The 15,556-nt window shown below is 38.9% G+C and overlaps 1 protein-coding gene across 17 annotated transcripts in view; it reads left to right on the forward strand.

The window, feature by feature from the left end:
- LYPD6B (LY6/PLAUR domain containing 6B) overlaps window positions 1-14,317 on the forward strand; it is a 176,109-nt gene extending 161,792 nt beyond the window's left edge. For 7 of the 17 annotated variants that reach the window (XM_055380178.2, XM_055380180.2, XM_019021653.4 and 4 more), the window contains 4 exons: window positions 4,299-4,450; window positions 7,360-7,458; window positions 12,024-12,154; window positions 13,535-14,314. In XM_055380178.2, the coding sequence (XP_055236153.1) occupies window positions 4,299-4,450; window positions 7,360-7,458; window positions 12,024-12,154; window positions 13,535-13,699 (547 nt within the window). In that variant the 3' untranslated portion in view covers window positions 13,700-14,314. Of the gene's footprint in view, window positions 1-4,298; window positions 4,451-7,359; window positions 7,459-12,023; window positions 12,155-13,534 lie in introns of all 17 variants that reach the window. The other 10 variants (XM_055380175.2, XM_004032636.5, XM_063694834.1 and 7 more) reach the window with 2 other exon arrangements.
- Window positions 14,318-15,556: the final 1,239 nt, after the last annotated feature.

The following is a 15,556-nucleotide window of genomic DNA, read 5'->3' on the forward strand; positions in this document are numbered from 1 at the left end:
GAGGGATTTCTGACTAGGCCTACTATGTGGGAAAGATGGATGAAGGTAATAAGCTCTGTGTTGGGAAAAATGTTTTGAGCTACGCTTGAAGTCACGATACCTAATATCTATGTGGAACTTTTTCTCTTAGTGTCAAAATATGAAAATGTCTAAGTCACAGGAAGCCAAATTATTATAGCCGTATTCTGAAACAGCAAGAAGTCGCTCTTAACCATTATGTGAGTCTCTACAATCGATTATGTGGATTTCTTTGAGATACTCCACCCAGAGGGAAAACATGTCTAGACACAAATAACCTGAAGACGTTCATAGGTCACCTGTCTTCGCATATGAAGAAGTAACACTGCTCTATGTGATGGCTTAGGACAAAATAACCTGAATGGCTTAATCTCATCCATATGAAAGATTTCTCCCCCTCTGGAGCAAAATATAAGCTCTATTGTGACCTTGATCTGCCACAAAGACTGCAATGAAAGCCTACTCAGCAAAGTCTCAGCAGATAATTTTTAGTTCAGAGTCTCTGTGAAATGATTCTAAATGTAAAACAACTGTCAGCTACTATAGTTAGCCATTTACTTTTTCATTATCCTAATGTGTTTGAGTTGTGAAAAATAAAAGTCATGTTAACACAAACCTACACACTGAAGAGTAGATAGAGATAGATATAGGTGCTCAGGAAGAAGCAGTAGATGGTAATAGATTAGAAAACATGCTCTGGAAATAGAAGACATTTTTATTTAGTACTTTCCTCACTTGACAGGCAAAACTTTGGCAGTTTTGCAGAATTTTGATAGAATAAGTCTATGCTGTTTTAGTTAAAAATGGAAATGAAAATAAATTTTGTCTATATGGAAGCAATTTTTGGTATACTTCTCGTTAGTTTTCAAGTTTAGCAGGGTAGGCTGTGCTATGTGGAAGTTTTTTGAGAGGATGCTATGTTCTGAGCAGTGTGCTGGGATCATTACATATGTTGCTGCTAAACCACGGTTTCCTCACTTGTACAATGATAATGGCACTAGGGTTCCTACAGTGCTATTTTGAAGGATGGAAAAACCAGAAAGAAGCCTAATCCTTGTGTTTGTTTTCAATCAGTTGTTTTTAAGTTGTCTATCATTTATTCTTAGAGAGACCTTTGCAGTGTATCTGAATTCCATATTCCTCTATGTTCACTATCATTTATATCCCTTTATTTCAGGAACTAGAGATAAGACTAGGAATCTGGGACCAATTACTTGACAGAGAAAAAGCATTCTTGGCATTTTTCACAATTAGATGGTCTAAATTCAAAAATTTCTTGATTTTGCTGGACTCAAAATTCTTGCCATGGCCTGTAAGCATCTGTGTGATCTGGTCCCACCGACTCCCTGACTGTCCAGTCCCCTCCTTCTTCGTGTTCCAGCCACACTGGCTGCTTTTTTTGAGTTCCCCCCAAGAGGCAAGCTTCTTCCCATCTTAGGACCTTGGTTACTTTTCCCTTGATTCTTTGCTTGGCTGATTCTTTCCCATCATTTAATTTACCTGTTCGAATGTCAACTACTCAGAGAGACATACTGGGTCCTTGTCTGTGTAAAGTAGCACCTGCTATTCACCATCGTCTCACCTTATTGTGTTTCCTTCATGAAACTTATGACTATCTGAAATTATGTTTTGCCCGCATGTATTGCCTGTCTTCTCCCTCTAAAATGCAATTTGCATTAGAGTCAAGACCTTGTTGGGGAGTCAGCGATAACAATAACTTGTTATTTATTAGGTATCAATAACAACATGTTGAATGAAGGAATGGGCTTTTGTCTCACACTGAGATTACATGAGGAAAACCAAACTTCTTACTTGTGATACCAAACTGGGGATTTGTTCATAATAGTAAGTGCTTACTTAGTAAAAATTAGCAAAATTCCACACACGTAACTCATTTAAGTACTTTACAAGCGTTAATTTAATTCCTACAACCCTATGAAGTGGGTATTATTACTCCCATTTTATAGATGCAAAAATTTTGGTACAGGGAAGTTAAGGAACTTGCACCAAATAGCAGTTTTGGATACAGGTATTTGAGCCAATGCTCTTTACTATTGAGTAGAAAGTGCTCAATAAATAGAGCTTTAACCATGTGCTCAGCACATGCACTCAGCGCGTGCAAACTATGTGCTTAGCTTCCCTATGCACTGGGTCGTTCAGTCCTCACTCCAAAACTATGAGGTAAGTACTATCCTATGCTTGTTCTAGAGATGAGGAAGCCAAGACTTGGAAATCTTCAGCAACTTGTCTAAGGTCCCATAGTTGCTTAGTAGTGAAAAAGAGATTTGAATGTAGATAACGTGACACTGAAACCTGTATCTTAGGCCTTCTCTCCATACTATAAGAACACTTGAAGATTGCTACTGGAACATAGTCCTTCTGAGACTGTGAAAAAGGGATTAGTCTCCCCCACTCAAAGGGTCTCCACTGGTATAAAGAAGGGTATAATAATGACTATGGAATAGACCAACTCAGAGAAATGAATAGGAGAAGCAGAATCTGTATCAGTACAACCACTTGACTGTAAGGGATAATATTATTTGCTAACTGTCCATTTCTTCAGAAAGAGCATAAGAATGGAATTTAGAAATCCAATAACTGAAAGGTCAATCTTGGTTTCTAAAATGAACCAGGAAAGAATTATATATATTTTTATATATCACTAGGTATGATTATGTACATGAGCTATAATGCAGTGTAGAAAGTTTAGCTATTGTTTTTTGAAACATACTCACAAAAGTGGTTGCTGTTTTATAACTCTGCTGTTGTTTTATAACTCTGAGTACTTTCTTAGCAGCTCAGTTCTATCAGTGGCAAACACCATCGATAGGGATGATAGGATGTTGTGGCTATGTATTGTCTAATAATTTAGTTCCATCCCCATGGGCAGGCCTTATTAGTGACACATGCAAAATCAGTATACCCACAATAAGAGAGGGAAGAAAATTCCTAGAATCTATGCATTATTGCTCTGGGTTCAAACAAAATGTGCATGTGAAGGATTATGCTTGTATATGCAGAGATCAAACCTTTTTCCTTTGAAATATTCCCTAAACCCATTGAAACCAGTTGATTCAGCAAGAAGGAGTTCAGCCAATATTATTGAACTCTAGTATTCTAGTATTTTCACAGAACTTTTATGATGAGTTCTTTTATGTACACAATCCTATGTGATCCTTTCTGAACCCACATTTGACGCTCACATTTACCTAAATATGTGGGCAGTGTAGGTATTATTAAGCCACATTACAGATGAGGAAATTGAGGTTAATAGAGTTTCAAGAGCTTGCCCAAGGTCAGGCAGCTAATAAATAGCAGAGCCAGCACCTGAACCAAAGTCTTCGGGTTCCCGGTTACATACTTTTTCTGCTGCCCACACCTCCTCCTTGTCAAAGGAAACCTGTCAGTGGTGACATTATAAATTTTCTTGCTACCAGTTCTGCCTCTGGGGGAGTAGAGCCAGGGGGCTTAAGATGTCATATCTTTTACTCAGTGCTATGTGCCTGTCTGTCATTTTGTTGGGATTTTCCCCTGCCTACTTGAAGTCTATAAATGCGGTGAGTAGTATTTGTGGACCAGGACTAACATTATATGGTTGTCAGCTTTTCAGACAACTTTTATTCTGTTTCCTCTAGAGCCTCCTGGCAGCTTCTTGTGCCCAGGGTGACAGAAACAGGAGGGGCTGGCAGTTCACAACGACTCTTGTCTCTCTTCTCAATGTCGGTGTGCTCTAGGATCTGGCAGAGATTTTATTTCTCAGACTCCTTGTCCTTTCCCCTGCTGTCCTTCTCACTGCTCCCACTTTTATTGTTTCTTCTAGGTTTTGAAAGAGTTGCAAAATTTATCAAATGCAAATGTTGACTCAAGGAATGGAACTGACAGATAGGTGGTCCAGTGACTTTGGCTCAACATGCCTCAGAACCACGGTTGATTTAAGAAATCCAGTGATTCAGCACAGAGGAAACCAGCTAGCTGCAGTCACTGAGGGAACGGGGTGCAGCCAGGCCAGCTCTGCCTGCTTGTCCTTCCTGAACTCAAAAGGCCATCGAGTGTTCTGCTAAAGCCGAGCTGGCTAGTGCAGAGGCCTGACCAGTAGAAGGAGGTCATTACTTAGCTTTCATTTGATCAAAAACAATGCAATTTACTCGCAGGTCCTGGCCCTACACAACAGATAGATGGTTGGATATATTTGGATAATGGAGCTTTCCAAACAGAAGCAAAACGCAAACCCACTGATGTAAAATATAAAGAAACTGAACCAGTGTGTCTTTTCACCATAGATATAAGAGTTCGGACTGCCCAGCACACGAGGTCAGCATGCTGCTCCTCTGTCACGCTCTCGCTATAGCTGTTGTCCAGATCGTTATCTTCTCAGAAAGCTGGGCATTTGCCAAGAACATCAACTTCTATAATGTGAGGCCTCCTCTTGACCGTAAGTAGTGGTGGTTGCCATCCTAGTTCATGGCTGTGGGGCCAGAGTGTTAATATGAAGCCCCCTTTTCCATTTATTGTAACTTCGTCTTTCCCAGAACATTTGTTTTATCCCTAGAATAAAACAGAAAGTCTCCATTACTTCTATGGGTAAGCGTATGGTAAGTGAAATTTTCTCCACTTCCTTAAAATGGTCTGGCTTCCTGCTGAAGTTTTAAAAGCATTCTTGTTTTAAAAAAAACTTTTGGAGCACTGTTCCTAATCATGGCATAGTAGAGGAAATTCATTGTTCTTTGTCTGTCTTCCCTGGAGAAGGAAATTGGCTGTTGCATGTTTCTGCATAAATGATCTATTAATTCTTTCAAATGGCCATTAACAATTTTGAAAACAGATTTGTATGTTTGAAATTTGGAGGGAAATATCACCTGGATTTTCATTACTACCGCGCATAATCACCATTAGCAAAGGTTACATAAGACTCAAATTTTCCACTAATAGTCTAAAGATAGGCAAATATTAGTAACACATACAGGATATATATGTTAATACATTTTACATACATATGTCTAGATATGTGTTTGTATACATATGTCATTAACCCTCCTTTCTTTTCAGACAAGTAAAACGTCTTTGATATACTTTATTAGAGAGTGATTCTTATAAATAAAAAATTATTTGGTATACATGTGGGTACCTGTAGTTCCCATGCCTGGAAGAGTATCAGAATCATGATGAAAGGATTTTTAACTGCATATCCCTAATCACTTCTCCAGAGATTTAATAGTCAAGAGGGTGAGATGCAGAATATATTTATATCTTTTTTCTCTGCTTTTCTTTTTTAAGAAGCTCTTCTGATACGGTTGATACATGGTCAGGTGTGAGAACCCCCTCTTCTTATACTACTCATAAATGAGATCTGTATCATTACTGTTCTTTACTTTGTGCTTTATTATTTGGGACAGTCATCTCTGTGTGTGTGTGCGTATATACACATGTATACTATAGACATGTACATATACTTACATATACTACACATACACACCTTGAACTACCATTATACATTTCTAAATTGGTAATAATTGTATACTGATAGCTGAAAGACATGGCACAGACGTCATTTTCATAGACCCTAACTTCTCTGCAAATTTTGAAATTTTTAAGCTTAGTACAATTTTATGATGAGAAAAAAAATCATTTTAAAAAAGACAAAAAAGTAATACATGTTCATTATAGAAAATTCCAAAGAGACAGAAAACATATAGAAGAAAATAAAATTCATTCATAACCTCAAGATTCAAAGGAGCTTTTCTTTTGGAATATTTCCTTCCAGTATTTTTTCTATGTATGTGTATTTACATATGTGATATACTGAGATAGTACAAATGTAGTTTACACAGTTTTTCCCTCTTTATACATATTTTGAATATTTTCCAATGTCTTTGAAGATAGTTTAATGTCTTCTACATTTAAAAAAATCATAAGGCTGGTCTGTAGCTTATTTCACTATTCCCCCACACTTTATATCAGAAAGAAAAATAAATCACAAGCAAACTAAATGTTAAATAATTATTCATTGAAAATCATTTTAAATTCACTATTTCTTCAGTTGGCTAATGACCTTAGAATAGATTTCCTGGAATTGGAATTACTAAATCAAAAAGGTTGTGCCAATTTATACTTTAACCATTTACCTGCCAGCATTGACTATAAGTAGTTTTTAACTGTACTGATTTAATTGGTGAAAATGGATGTCATTATTTATTTTCCTGCTAATACACTTTTGAACATAGGCAAAACTGAAATATATTCTCAGTATTTAACTTCTTGTCCTCCAAACTTTAGCTTTTGATATTTTGTTCTTGTTTTGTGCTACCATACATATCCTCCCCTTTATCTGAAATACCCACTGCTTTCTGATTTTCACCCCATCTTGTAGCTATATTACTAAGATGGTTACTGTCTTACTAATAGAATGAAGAGAATGAAACAGTGTCTTTGTCTTACGAAAATGGGAGAATTGAAAGTTTTACACAGGGTCCTATACCTGGTCTACACAGAAATGTCAAATTATTTTATTTTTTTCTTCTTGTCCACTAAAATTACAAGATACAAGGCCAAAAGAAAAAAAAAGGCATAAAGACAAGTTGCTCTCAGTCCAGACTACCAGCAACTCAGAAATTCTTCTTTCCATAACAAACTGGCCTCATTATAAGGGCTTAAGAATTACTATCATCCTCATATTAAATGTTATATTCCTGGCCAAGGTCTAATGTTGTGATAATTGACATATATCAGATGAGATTACATGTTTGAGGTTAAATGTAGCTGTATTGGAAGTGCATATGGACAGAAACCAGCATGATTTGACGTGCTAGAGACTACAAGGTATTTTCTTGCAACTTCCCATTTAATCCTCATTATACCTCTGCAAGTCATGGGGATCTTCATTATTAATATAAATATTATTATATCTTAGAATTTTAAAAAATCACACAACTAATCTGTGGGGAGAACAGAATTCAAACTCAGGTTAATCTGACTCCAGTTCTTTTCAGGGATGACACATGTGTTCCAATACCTCTACTGCCCTCATCCACCCCCTCAACCCCTACTTATTCCCAAATTATAAATGATAATAGAACAATACTATGCATCTTTCAAAGTAGCTGTGGGACCACTTTCATCACTCTATAGTGGCAATTCTTAGAAGACATGTTTAAACAAAAGGGAATAAAGAAAATTCCCCAAAAGCCTGATGAGTAAATGTAGCTCTCTAGAAACAGAAATTGTAAGGATGAAAGCTTATAAGTTTTGTTTCATCTGTTAAAGTTGCTCATTTTGTACCATGTTCGATGTTTGAAATTTTTATCTTCTGTAGCTTACTGTTTCACTTTGCTTTTTTCTTTAAAGCTACACCATTTCCAAATAGCTTCAAGTGCTTTACTTGTGAAAACGCAGGGGATAATTATAACTGCAATCGATGGGCAGAAGACAAATGGTGTCCACAAAGTAAGTGTGCTGAGTTTGGAAGACTTCTGTGATCTCATTTCATTTGAATCTCTCCTACTTGATGATGTTCTTTAGGAATCAGATGTATTTTTTTCTGAGACTATCTGGACATCAGACTATATTGAGAGTTCTTGGAAACTGGTGTCAAAGCCTCAAATTGAAGTTGAGTACCTTAAGGAAGAATTTCTTAAATGTTATTTACCAGGGAGAACACATAGACCACAATATTAAGTCATTCTCAGAATTTCAGAAATACTTGATTATACCTCTAGAAAAGTCATACTTACCATCTCAAAACAAAGGATGATTTCTATACTCTTGAGATACATTGATATTTGGGAAACTCATTCATTCATTTAACAAACTTCCAAGTATCTTTTTGGTTTGTTTAGTTTACTGATATATCCCAGTGCCTAATCCAGTGCCTGGCCCATGTTTACGCAGTAAATATTTGCTGACAGAATGAATGGAAGCCTCTGATTAGATAGTCAGGGAAATCTTCTCTGAGAACTGTACCTTAGAACTAAGACCTGAGTGACCGTAGCAAGCTGCCATATGGAGATTTGTGGGAAGAACATACTGGGAAGAGGGAATCGCAAATGCAGAGTTTTCAAGGGTGATAGTTGGCTTGGCCTCTTCAATGAACGGGAAGGAGACTGGTTGCAGAGGCTTAGTGGGAGATGGAGGAAGCATCCGAGAGGGAAGTAAGGGCCAGGATATGCAAGAGCTTCTTTTTTCTAATAGTTTGGATTTTATTGTAAAGGTGATGAGAAGGCGGTAGGGAGTTTTAAGCTAGGGAATACATAGCAGTTGTGTTCCAAAATATTGCTCTGGCTGCTGTGTAGAGAATGGAGGGTTGGGGACAAGAGTAGGAGGGAACTCCAAATGAGGACTCTCATCTTCAGACAGAAGATGAGAATTTGGACTAGGTTGGTAGGAGCAGAGGAGGTGGGGAGGTGAATGATTGAACGCATATGAACTTGGAAGTAAAGCAGACAGAATGTGCTGATGGATGAATTGAAATGTTAAAACCCTACTTAGGAGATCAGATTGTTCAGATTTTAGGATGTACTGTTTTTTAGGTTTTTCAGATATAAAAGGCCAAGAAAAAAAAACTCTTACAGAATTAGAGGTAACTAGTTTTGGTCTACTGTTACCCTGAATCTTTTGGAAATTCCAGTACCACATTATTTATAGCAGTGGCATAGCTTTACCTCTTCCAGTTACAGCCAATGTGTGGAGCTAATAAATACTAATCCAATAAATACATTGGAGACCTCTACTATGCCTGAGAATCGTATGCCATAAATTAGCACAAATGGCTGTGGCATCCATGTGGACAGTGTTTTTTGTTATTTATTTTCAAGAATAATTAATTAACAAAATATGTTTTTCTTGAGGTTCTTTTACATTTCTGTCAAGGGATCATCCTTAAGTTGTGTGTGCGCTTATGAGTGTATGTGCATGCATGATTGTATGTATTTGGGGATTTATTTCTACATTTTCAACAGAAATTTATCTTTGTTATTTCAAAGTTTTCAAGGTTTGTTGATGCTTCTCTTTACTAATTTATTTCAGAGAGTATCATTCTTTAACAATTTGCTTTAAGTTGCCTTGAAAGCTGGGCAGCAAGGGTTAGAACAGTAGTAAACTGCAGCACTGATGTCCAACCTGGTAGGCCTTATCTTCATGGCTCATGCTATTGTTTTGAATTGTACCAAAACACTGCTCCTTCTAGGTCTGTACATAATGCTCCAATTTGTCATTAGTTGACCAAAGCCATCTTAGCATGCAGGCAAAGAAGATGCATGGCTGTTTCTGGGCTTTAGGATTTCTTCTCTGTTGAAACATGGCTGAACCAAAGGAGAAGCTGCAGCTTTCCACCACCAAGAAAACATCAGAGATGGGAAGGGTGGAAGAGGGTCTGCTCTGCCGAGTCCACCTGAGAGGCTGACTCTTAATGGGCTCAATACGGAATGGCTCTGCATTCCAGCATGGCATGATAGGACATTCTTACTATAGGCCAGGCAGGTCCCAAAGATACTAACCACCTGGAATTCTAATTGAGGGTGTAACTTCGTACTTTTCACTTTGTCATTTCAGGGAGTGATAGTCAACCATTTCTCGGGGCAAATAGGCCTATGGCTATTGTTCTTTGTCATCTCAGATTTCCTTTTTACTTTACAGCTTCACTTCTGTGGTCTGTTGGTGTTGTTAAAAGAAGTCTTCTGTGTAACTGGATATGACAAGAATGACATTTCTTGTTTTATTTACCCTGGCTTTTATGCTGACATTTTAGGGCTGCCTTAGCATGTGTCCCGTTCTGTATGAACACATGCAGCTACCAGTTTTCGATTCTTCTTTGTTTAGAGTAGAAATTGAAATGTTTTCTCCAGAACTTTTAGCGGCTCCCTTTCCTTTTGAATCTGGAAGTCAGCTACTCTTGTATGGCACTCTACATTATATCACTGTATTAGTCCGTTCTTGCGTTGCTATAAAGAAACACCTGAGACTGGGTCATTTATAAAGAAAAGAGATTTAATTGGCTTATGGTTCCATAGGCTGTTCAGGAAGCATGATGCTGGCGTCTTCTTGGCTTCTGGGGAGGGCTCAGGAAACTTACAATCATGGCAGAAGGCAAAGAGGGAATGAGGCATCTCACATGGTGGTTGCAGGAGCAAGAAAGAGAGGGGGGAGGTGCTACACAGTTTTAGACAAGCAGATCTCATGAGAACTCACTATCACAAGAACAGCACTAAGGGGATGGCACTAAACCATTCATGAAGGATCCACCCCCATGATTTAATCACCTCCCCTCTCCAACATGGGGGCTCACAGTTTGATATGAGATTTGGGTGAGACACAGATTCAAACCATATCAATTGCCATGTGGTTTAATATTAAGTATACTGAGGAGTAGAATAATGTTCTGGTTAAGAGTGCAAGCCCTAGGAAACCTACTGGGTTAGAATCCTACTTTTCACCATTTTCTTTCTCTGTGACCATGGGCAAGAAATTGTCCTCAGTTTACCAGTAAAATGAGGCTGTTAATATGACTTACCTTAAGGCTTATGGTGAAGATTGAATGCTTGAACACAAGTTATAGGAGTACCTGGCTGATAGTGCACACTCAATATGGGTTTGCTACTGTTCGTATTATGTAAAGCTTATCACAACCGTATCAAAGCATCAAGACACTTACTATCTATCATTTTACTAAAACCAAAAAAAAAAAAAAATGAGCTCAGAAGATCTACCATGACTTGCTCACCTATGACAAAGGCAGTTCCATAAGCCCAGTCTTCTCAGCTTTAGTCCAATTTTTTTCCCATTCTATGACGTTGCTATTGTAGTCTCTGATCAGTAAACTAAGAAGCATTTCATTGGCCTCTGGTATAAAAGAGACACAGAACCAAAGAATAATGTCCTAGGATATTGAATGAAACTTCTTCAAAGAACCCTAAGTAATAAAATGTGAGTGGTTAAAACCTTAAGGATAATTCTGGGTAGAAATGAGGTACTGTAGCTATACTAAGCAGGAGGTGGTGGGTGGGAAACAGAGAAAGTAAAAGAGGAGGAAAAAAAATGGAAATACATGGATGAGAAAAGTCTAACATGTTGGTAGGATTAGAACCAGAATAGAAATTATTAGGTTGGTGCAGCCGGGCGCGGTGGCTCACGCCTGTAATCCCAGCACTTTGGGAGGCCGAGGCGGGCGGATCATGAGGTCAGGAGATCGAGGTCATCCTGGCTAACATGGTCAAACCCCGTCTCTACTAAAAATCCAAAAAAAAATTAGCCGGGCGTGGTGGCGGGTGCCTGTAGTCCCAGCTACTCAGGAGATTGAGGAAGGAGAATGGTGTGAACCCGGGAGGCGGAGCTTGCAGTGAGCCGAGATTACGCCACTGCACTCCAGCCTGGGGACAGAGTGAGACTCCGTCTCAAAAAAAAAAAAAAAAAAAAAAAAAAAAAAAAAAAGAAATTATTAGGTTGGTGCAAAATGAATTGCAGGTTTTACAATTTAATAAATGAGTGAAAAAGGTGATTGTGATGTGTAATTCGAAGCACCTGCTTTTCACCCCAGCTCACCACATGGCCTATTAGTATACAAGAGAAAAATGATGAATAATGAAACAACTGTATAATGAAACAACTGTTCTGACCCATTGCGTTTTACCATCACAATTTTCATTTTATTTTAGATTTCGAGAACGTGCTTCAGAGGGAGAGAGAGGGCCAGAGACATAAATATTTTCATATCAAATGAGCAGACCCATGTTTTGATAAAATGCTTGCAGTTTTTCCTCAGCTCTAACTGAAACCACAGGATGAGTGCCCATTTACGTTCATTTTCAAAACACATATATTCTTCAGAAGCTGGTGTCCTTTGAAAAATATCACCTAGAAACTTCAGAGTTCACTGCTATGAAATGTCTTGCCTAAAAACCCCAGGACTGGCCTGAATTTGAGTCCTTTCTGCATTAATTGTTAAGAGATCTCTTTTGTAATATGGATATTGAAATTACCTTGTTTCTTGGTTTTGTTTTTTGTTTCCTCTTGCCTAGATACACAGTACTGTTTGACAGTTCATCACTTCACCAGCCACGGAAGAAGCACATCCATCACCAAAAAGTGTGCCTCCAGAAGTGAATGTCATTTTGTCGGTTGCCACCACAGCCGAGATTCTGAACATACGGTAAGGATCGTGTGTGTGTTATTGTCTAAACTTTCATGCTAGTAATGTAAGTCGTAGATCAAAGGAGAGGCAGGAAGGATAGTAATATGTGGACCATGTTTACATTTTGAGGAAAGGCTCCATACAAAGATAAAATGGAGACCAAAGAACAGACTCCATACAAAGGTAAAATGGAGACCAAAGAACAGAGACTCCATACAAAGATAAAATGGAGACCAAAGAACAGAGACTCCGTGCAAACATAAAATGGAGACCAAAGAAATGAAGGAACCCTTGTCTTATCCACTGCTTCTGCTTAGATGAGGAAGGGAGTCTGAAGGATTAGCCTCAGTTTAATATGATGAACTGTGGATACCTTTTAGATCAATTGATCGCTTTAACGTTCTCATTCTGTCATTCTAAATGAGCATTTCACTCCTTTATATGCCTGGAATTCTGAAATGCTTAAGAAAGAATTGAAAATATGTTCATTTCATGAGGTTTTAGAATTTGATTTACCCTGTAATAACTACAGAAAATGATTCTCATATCAGTGGCTTTTAGCTCTAGCTACACAAGAATCACCTGGGTAGCTTTTACAAGCTCTGCTTGTTGTTGAGGGATGCAGGCTGGCAGGCTCTCCAGACCAGTTGAAATGGAGCCTCAGGGTAAGGTCCTGGGTGTCAGGATCTTTTTAAAAAGTTCCCCAAGGTGATTCTGATGTGCAGCCAGGGTTGAGAACCACTGATATGGATGCCTAGAGTTGATGCCTTTATCATACCTAGTCATCCTGGAAGCCTCTATGAATGGCTGGGTTTATCAGGTTGAGGCATTGTACCTGGCACGGTTTGGTATTACCTGAAAACATCCCCTGAAAACACCTGTTAGGGACAAGCCTTTATTTTTTCTTACACCACTTAGCAACCATAATTAGTAAACCATTGTTGCTGTAATGATAAGAATCAGGTGTTAGCATAGACAATAGAGAGTCATTATTATCCCCTAACAAGTAGCACTGAGAAAGAAAATCAATGACTAATCCGAAAGGTTCCTAGCTTTCATTTTTGTCTGAGTGTTTTCCCTTGCAAACCTTTAGAAGATTTGTGGACTCAATCAAGCACTCTTACGCAGTTTCTCTTCCTCTTTGCCTTGCTAATGCTTGGATTTGATGCAGATAAATCACAGTTAGGATAAAAGACTTTCAGCATGGTTTTCCCCTTCTATTCTATTGGCACTGGTGGGGGAAGGGTACCCAAGAGCCTAGATGATGCAAAATTGGATAACCAACTCCAATTGTCTGTCTTCAGATAGAGCTCAAGAAGCCTTTGTTTTATCTTTCTTTCTTTTGCCCCTTCCCTCTTCTATTATTCACTGTCATTTCCTCTCTCCTTTTTGTAACAGGAGTGTAGGTCTTGCTGTGAAGGAATGATCTGCAATGTAGAATTACCCACCAATCACACTAATGCAGTGTTTGCCGTAATGCACGCTCAGAGAACATCTGGCAGCAGTGCCCCCACACTCTACCTACCAGTGCTTGCCTGGGTCTTTGTGCTTCCATTGCTGTGATGCCACCACTCCTAGGAGAGGCAGAGACCAGCCTCTAAAGCACAAGCCAAAAACTGTGTGAACGGTGAACTTTGGAGTGAAGATCAATCTTGCACTTGGTGAAGAGTGCACATTGGACCTCAAGGAGAAAGCCAGTGGTTTGCTTGGATAAAATGTTCCCACATGAGGCCACGGGAGTGAGGATGGGATTTTGGCAGGGCCTGAGAAGATGGTCTGACTTCCAGGCTTCCTGGTCAAAGAGAGCTACGTTTGGGCAGTTCTGCAGAGAGGATCCTGGCAACTAGTCCCACCTGACTAGGCCTTTAGCTGAAAGGATTTCTTGACCTCCTTGACTGCCTCAGAGGCTGCCAGGTCAAACCCTCTTGTTTATGTGATTAGCTCAGAGCGTCTCTATGAAATGTAACCCTTCCCCTCATGAGAAAGCAGTTTTCCCCACCAACAGCATAGTCAATGAGAAAGGCAACTGTACGAAGAAAACTTCCAGTTGAACTAATATGAAATCTATTTGCAAATTATGGGGGGAAATAAAGCTTTTAAATTATACAATGTAAATGCATGCTTGTGTGTTTCTTGACTGATGTGGAGACCTCTGGTGAAACAGTTACCAGGGTCATAAAATAGACATTTGTGTCCATGCACCGTTGGTGATATGTGTTAAACTATAAAATTCGATGCTGAAGCTATTTAGCTTTTTTCTTTTGGGGGAGAGCTGCATTTTAGGATGCTAATACAAACTTAGTGAATTGAGAATATCTGGGAAGCCTCCCTGATAAAGGAAGATGACACCTTGTCATATGATGCACCCTCAGCAGTAGTAGCTTCAAAAGTTCTAGTCACAGAAAGTGGCAAGGGGGGGTCCCTTTTCCTCCTTCAGTCATATTCTCTATGCATGCCATGTCTACCAAGAGAACTTCTGTAAATACATGCTAAATGTTTGGTCCCATTCTCTTCTCTTTCCACTTACAATGCAATCTCTGAATTTCAAATGAGCATCTTCTTCCTGTTTCTAGAATTCTGATTTCCTGCCTTCAGTCACACTTTGGGATGACTTTTAAACTCTCTGCCCTTGTATTTATAGTGATGAGCTAATGGAATGGGTTTTTCCCCCCAATTAAATATCCATCATTAGAATGCTGGGTGCCCTTGTAGACTCTATTAATGATGCTATCCTTGCCATATGGGCTCACCTATGACATGAGTTGGCAAATTATGGCCCATAGGCCAAATACATTCCACCACCCATTTTTGTGAATAAGTTTTTATTAAAACACAGCCATGGCCACTTGTTTATGTATTGTGTGTGTCTCCTTTTGTGCTATAATGGCAGGGCTGCAGAGATGCAGCAGAGACTGTATAGTCTGCAAAGTCTAAAAGCTTTACTATCTTGCCCTTTTCAGGAAAAATTTGCTGACCCCTAACCCATGGGATGTCAAGACTGCTTAAGGAGAAAGCCACTTTCTTTGCAGGGACCATGGTGCTAATGGTGGTTACTCAGCCTGAGCAATGGTTGGCCAAATCACTTCCCTTGTTTTCTTTGTCTTCTGAGTCAGTGAATTTGTCTTCTGTTTTGATTGTTTCATGTATTTGATTCCATCTTGTAGTTATGTACTGATGTCAGGGGCTGAGCTGTATTTATGTTTCTTCTCATCCTTGACACACTGGGAGCATTTCATCTTAAGGCTCCTTAGCGTCCTATCAAACAGGGAAGGGGCAGACATCATTATCTCCCTGTCTCTGGCCCAAACTTAGACTCACTTGGTAGCATCAGTTTTGAAGCCTAATGTAGATTTATCCTATCTTTCACTCAGCATCTTGAAGTATTTGCATTTTCATAGCTTATACTTGTTTGAAAATAAT

Source organism: Gorilla gorilla, chromosome 11 (assembly GCF_029281585.2).
Source record: "Gorilla gorilla gorilla isolate KB3781 chromosome 11, NHGRI_mGorGor1-v2.1_pri, whole genome shotgun sequence".
Taxonomy (NCBI): Eukaryota; Metazoa; Chordata; class Mammalia; order Primates; family Hominidae; genus Gorilla; species Gorilla gorilla.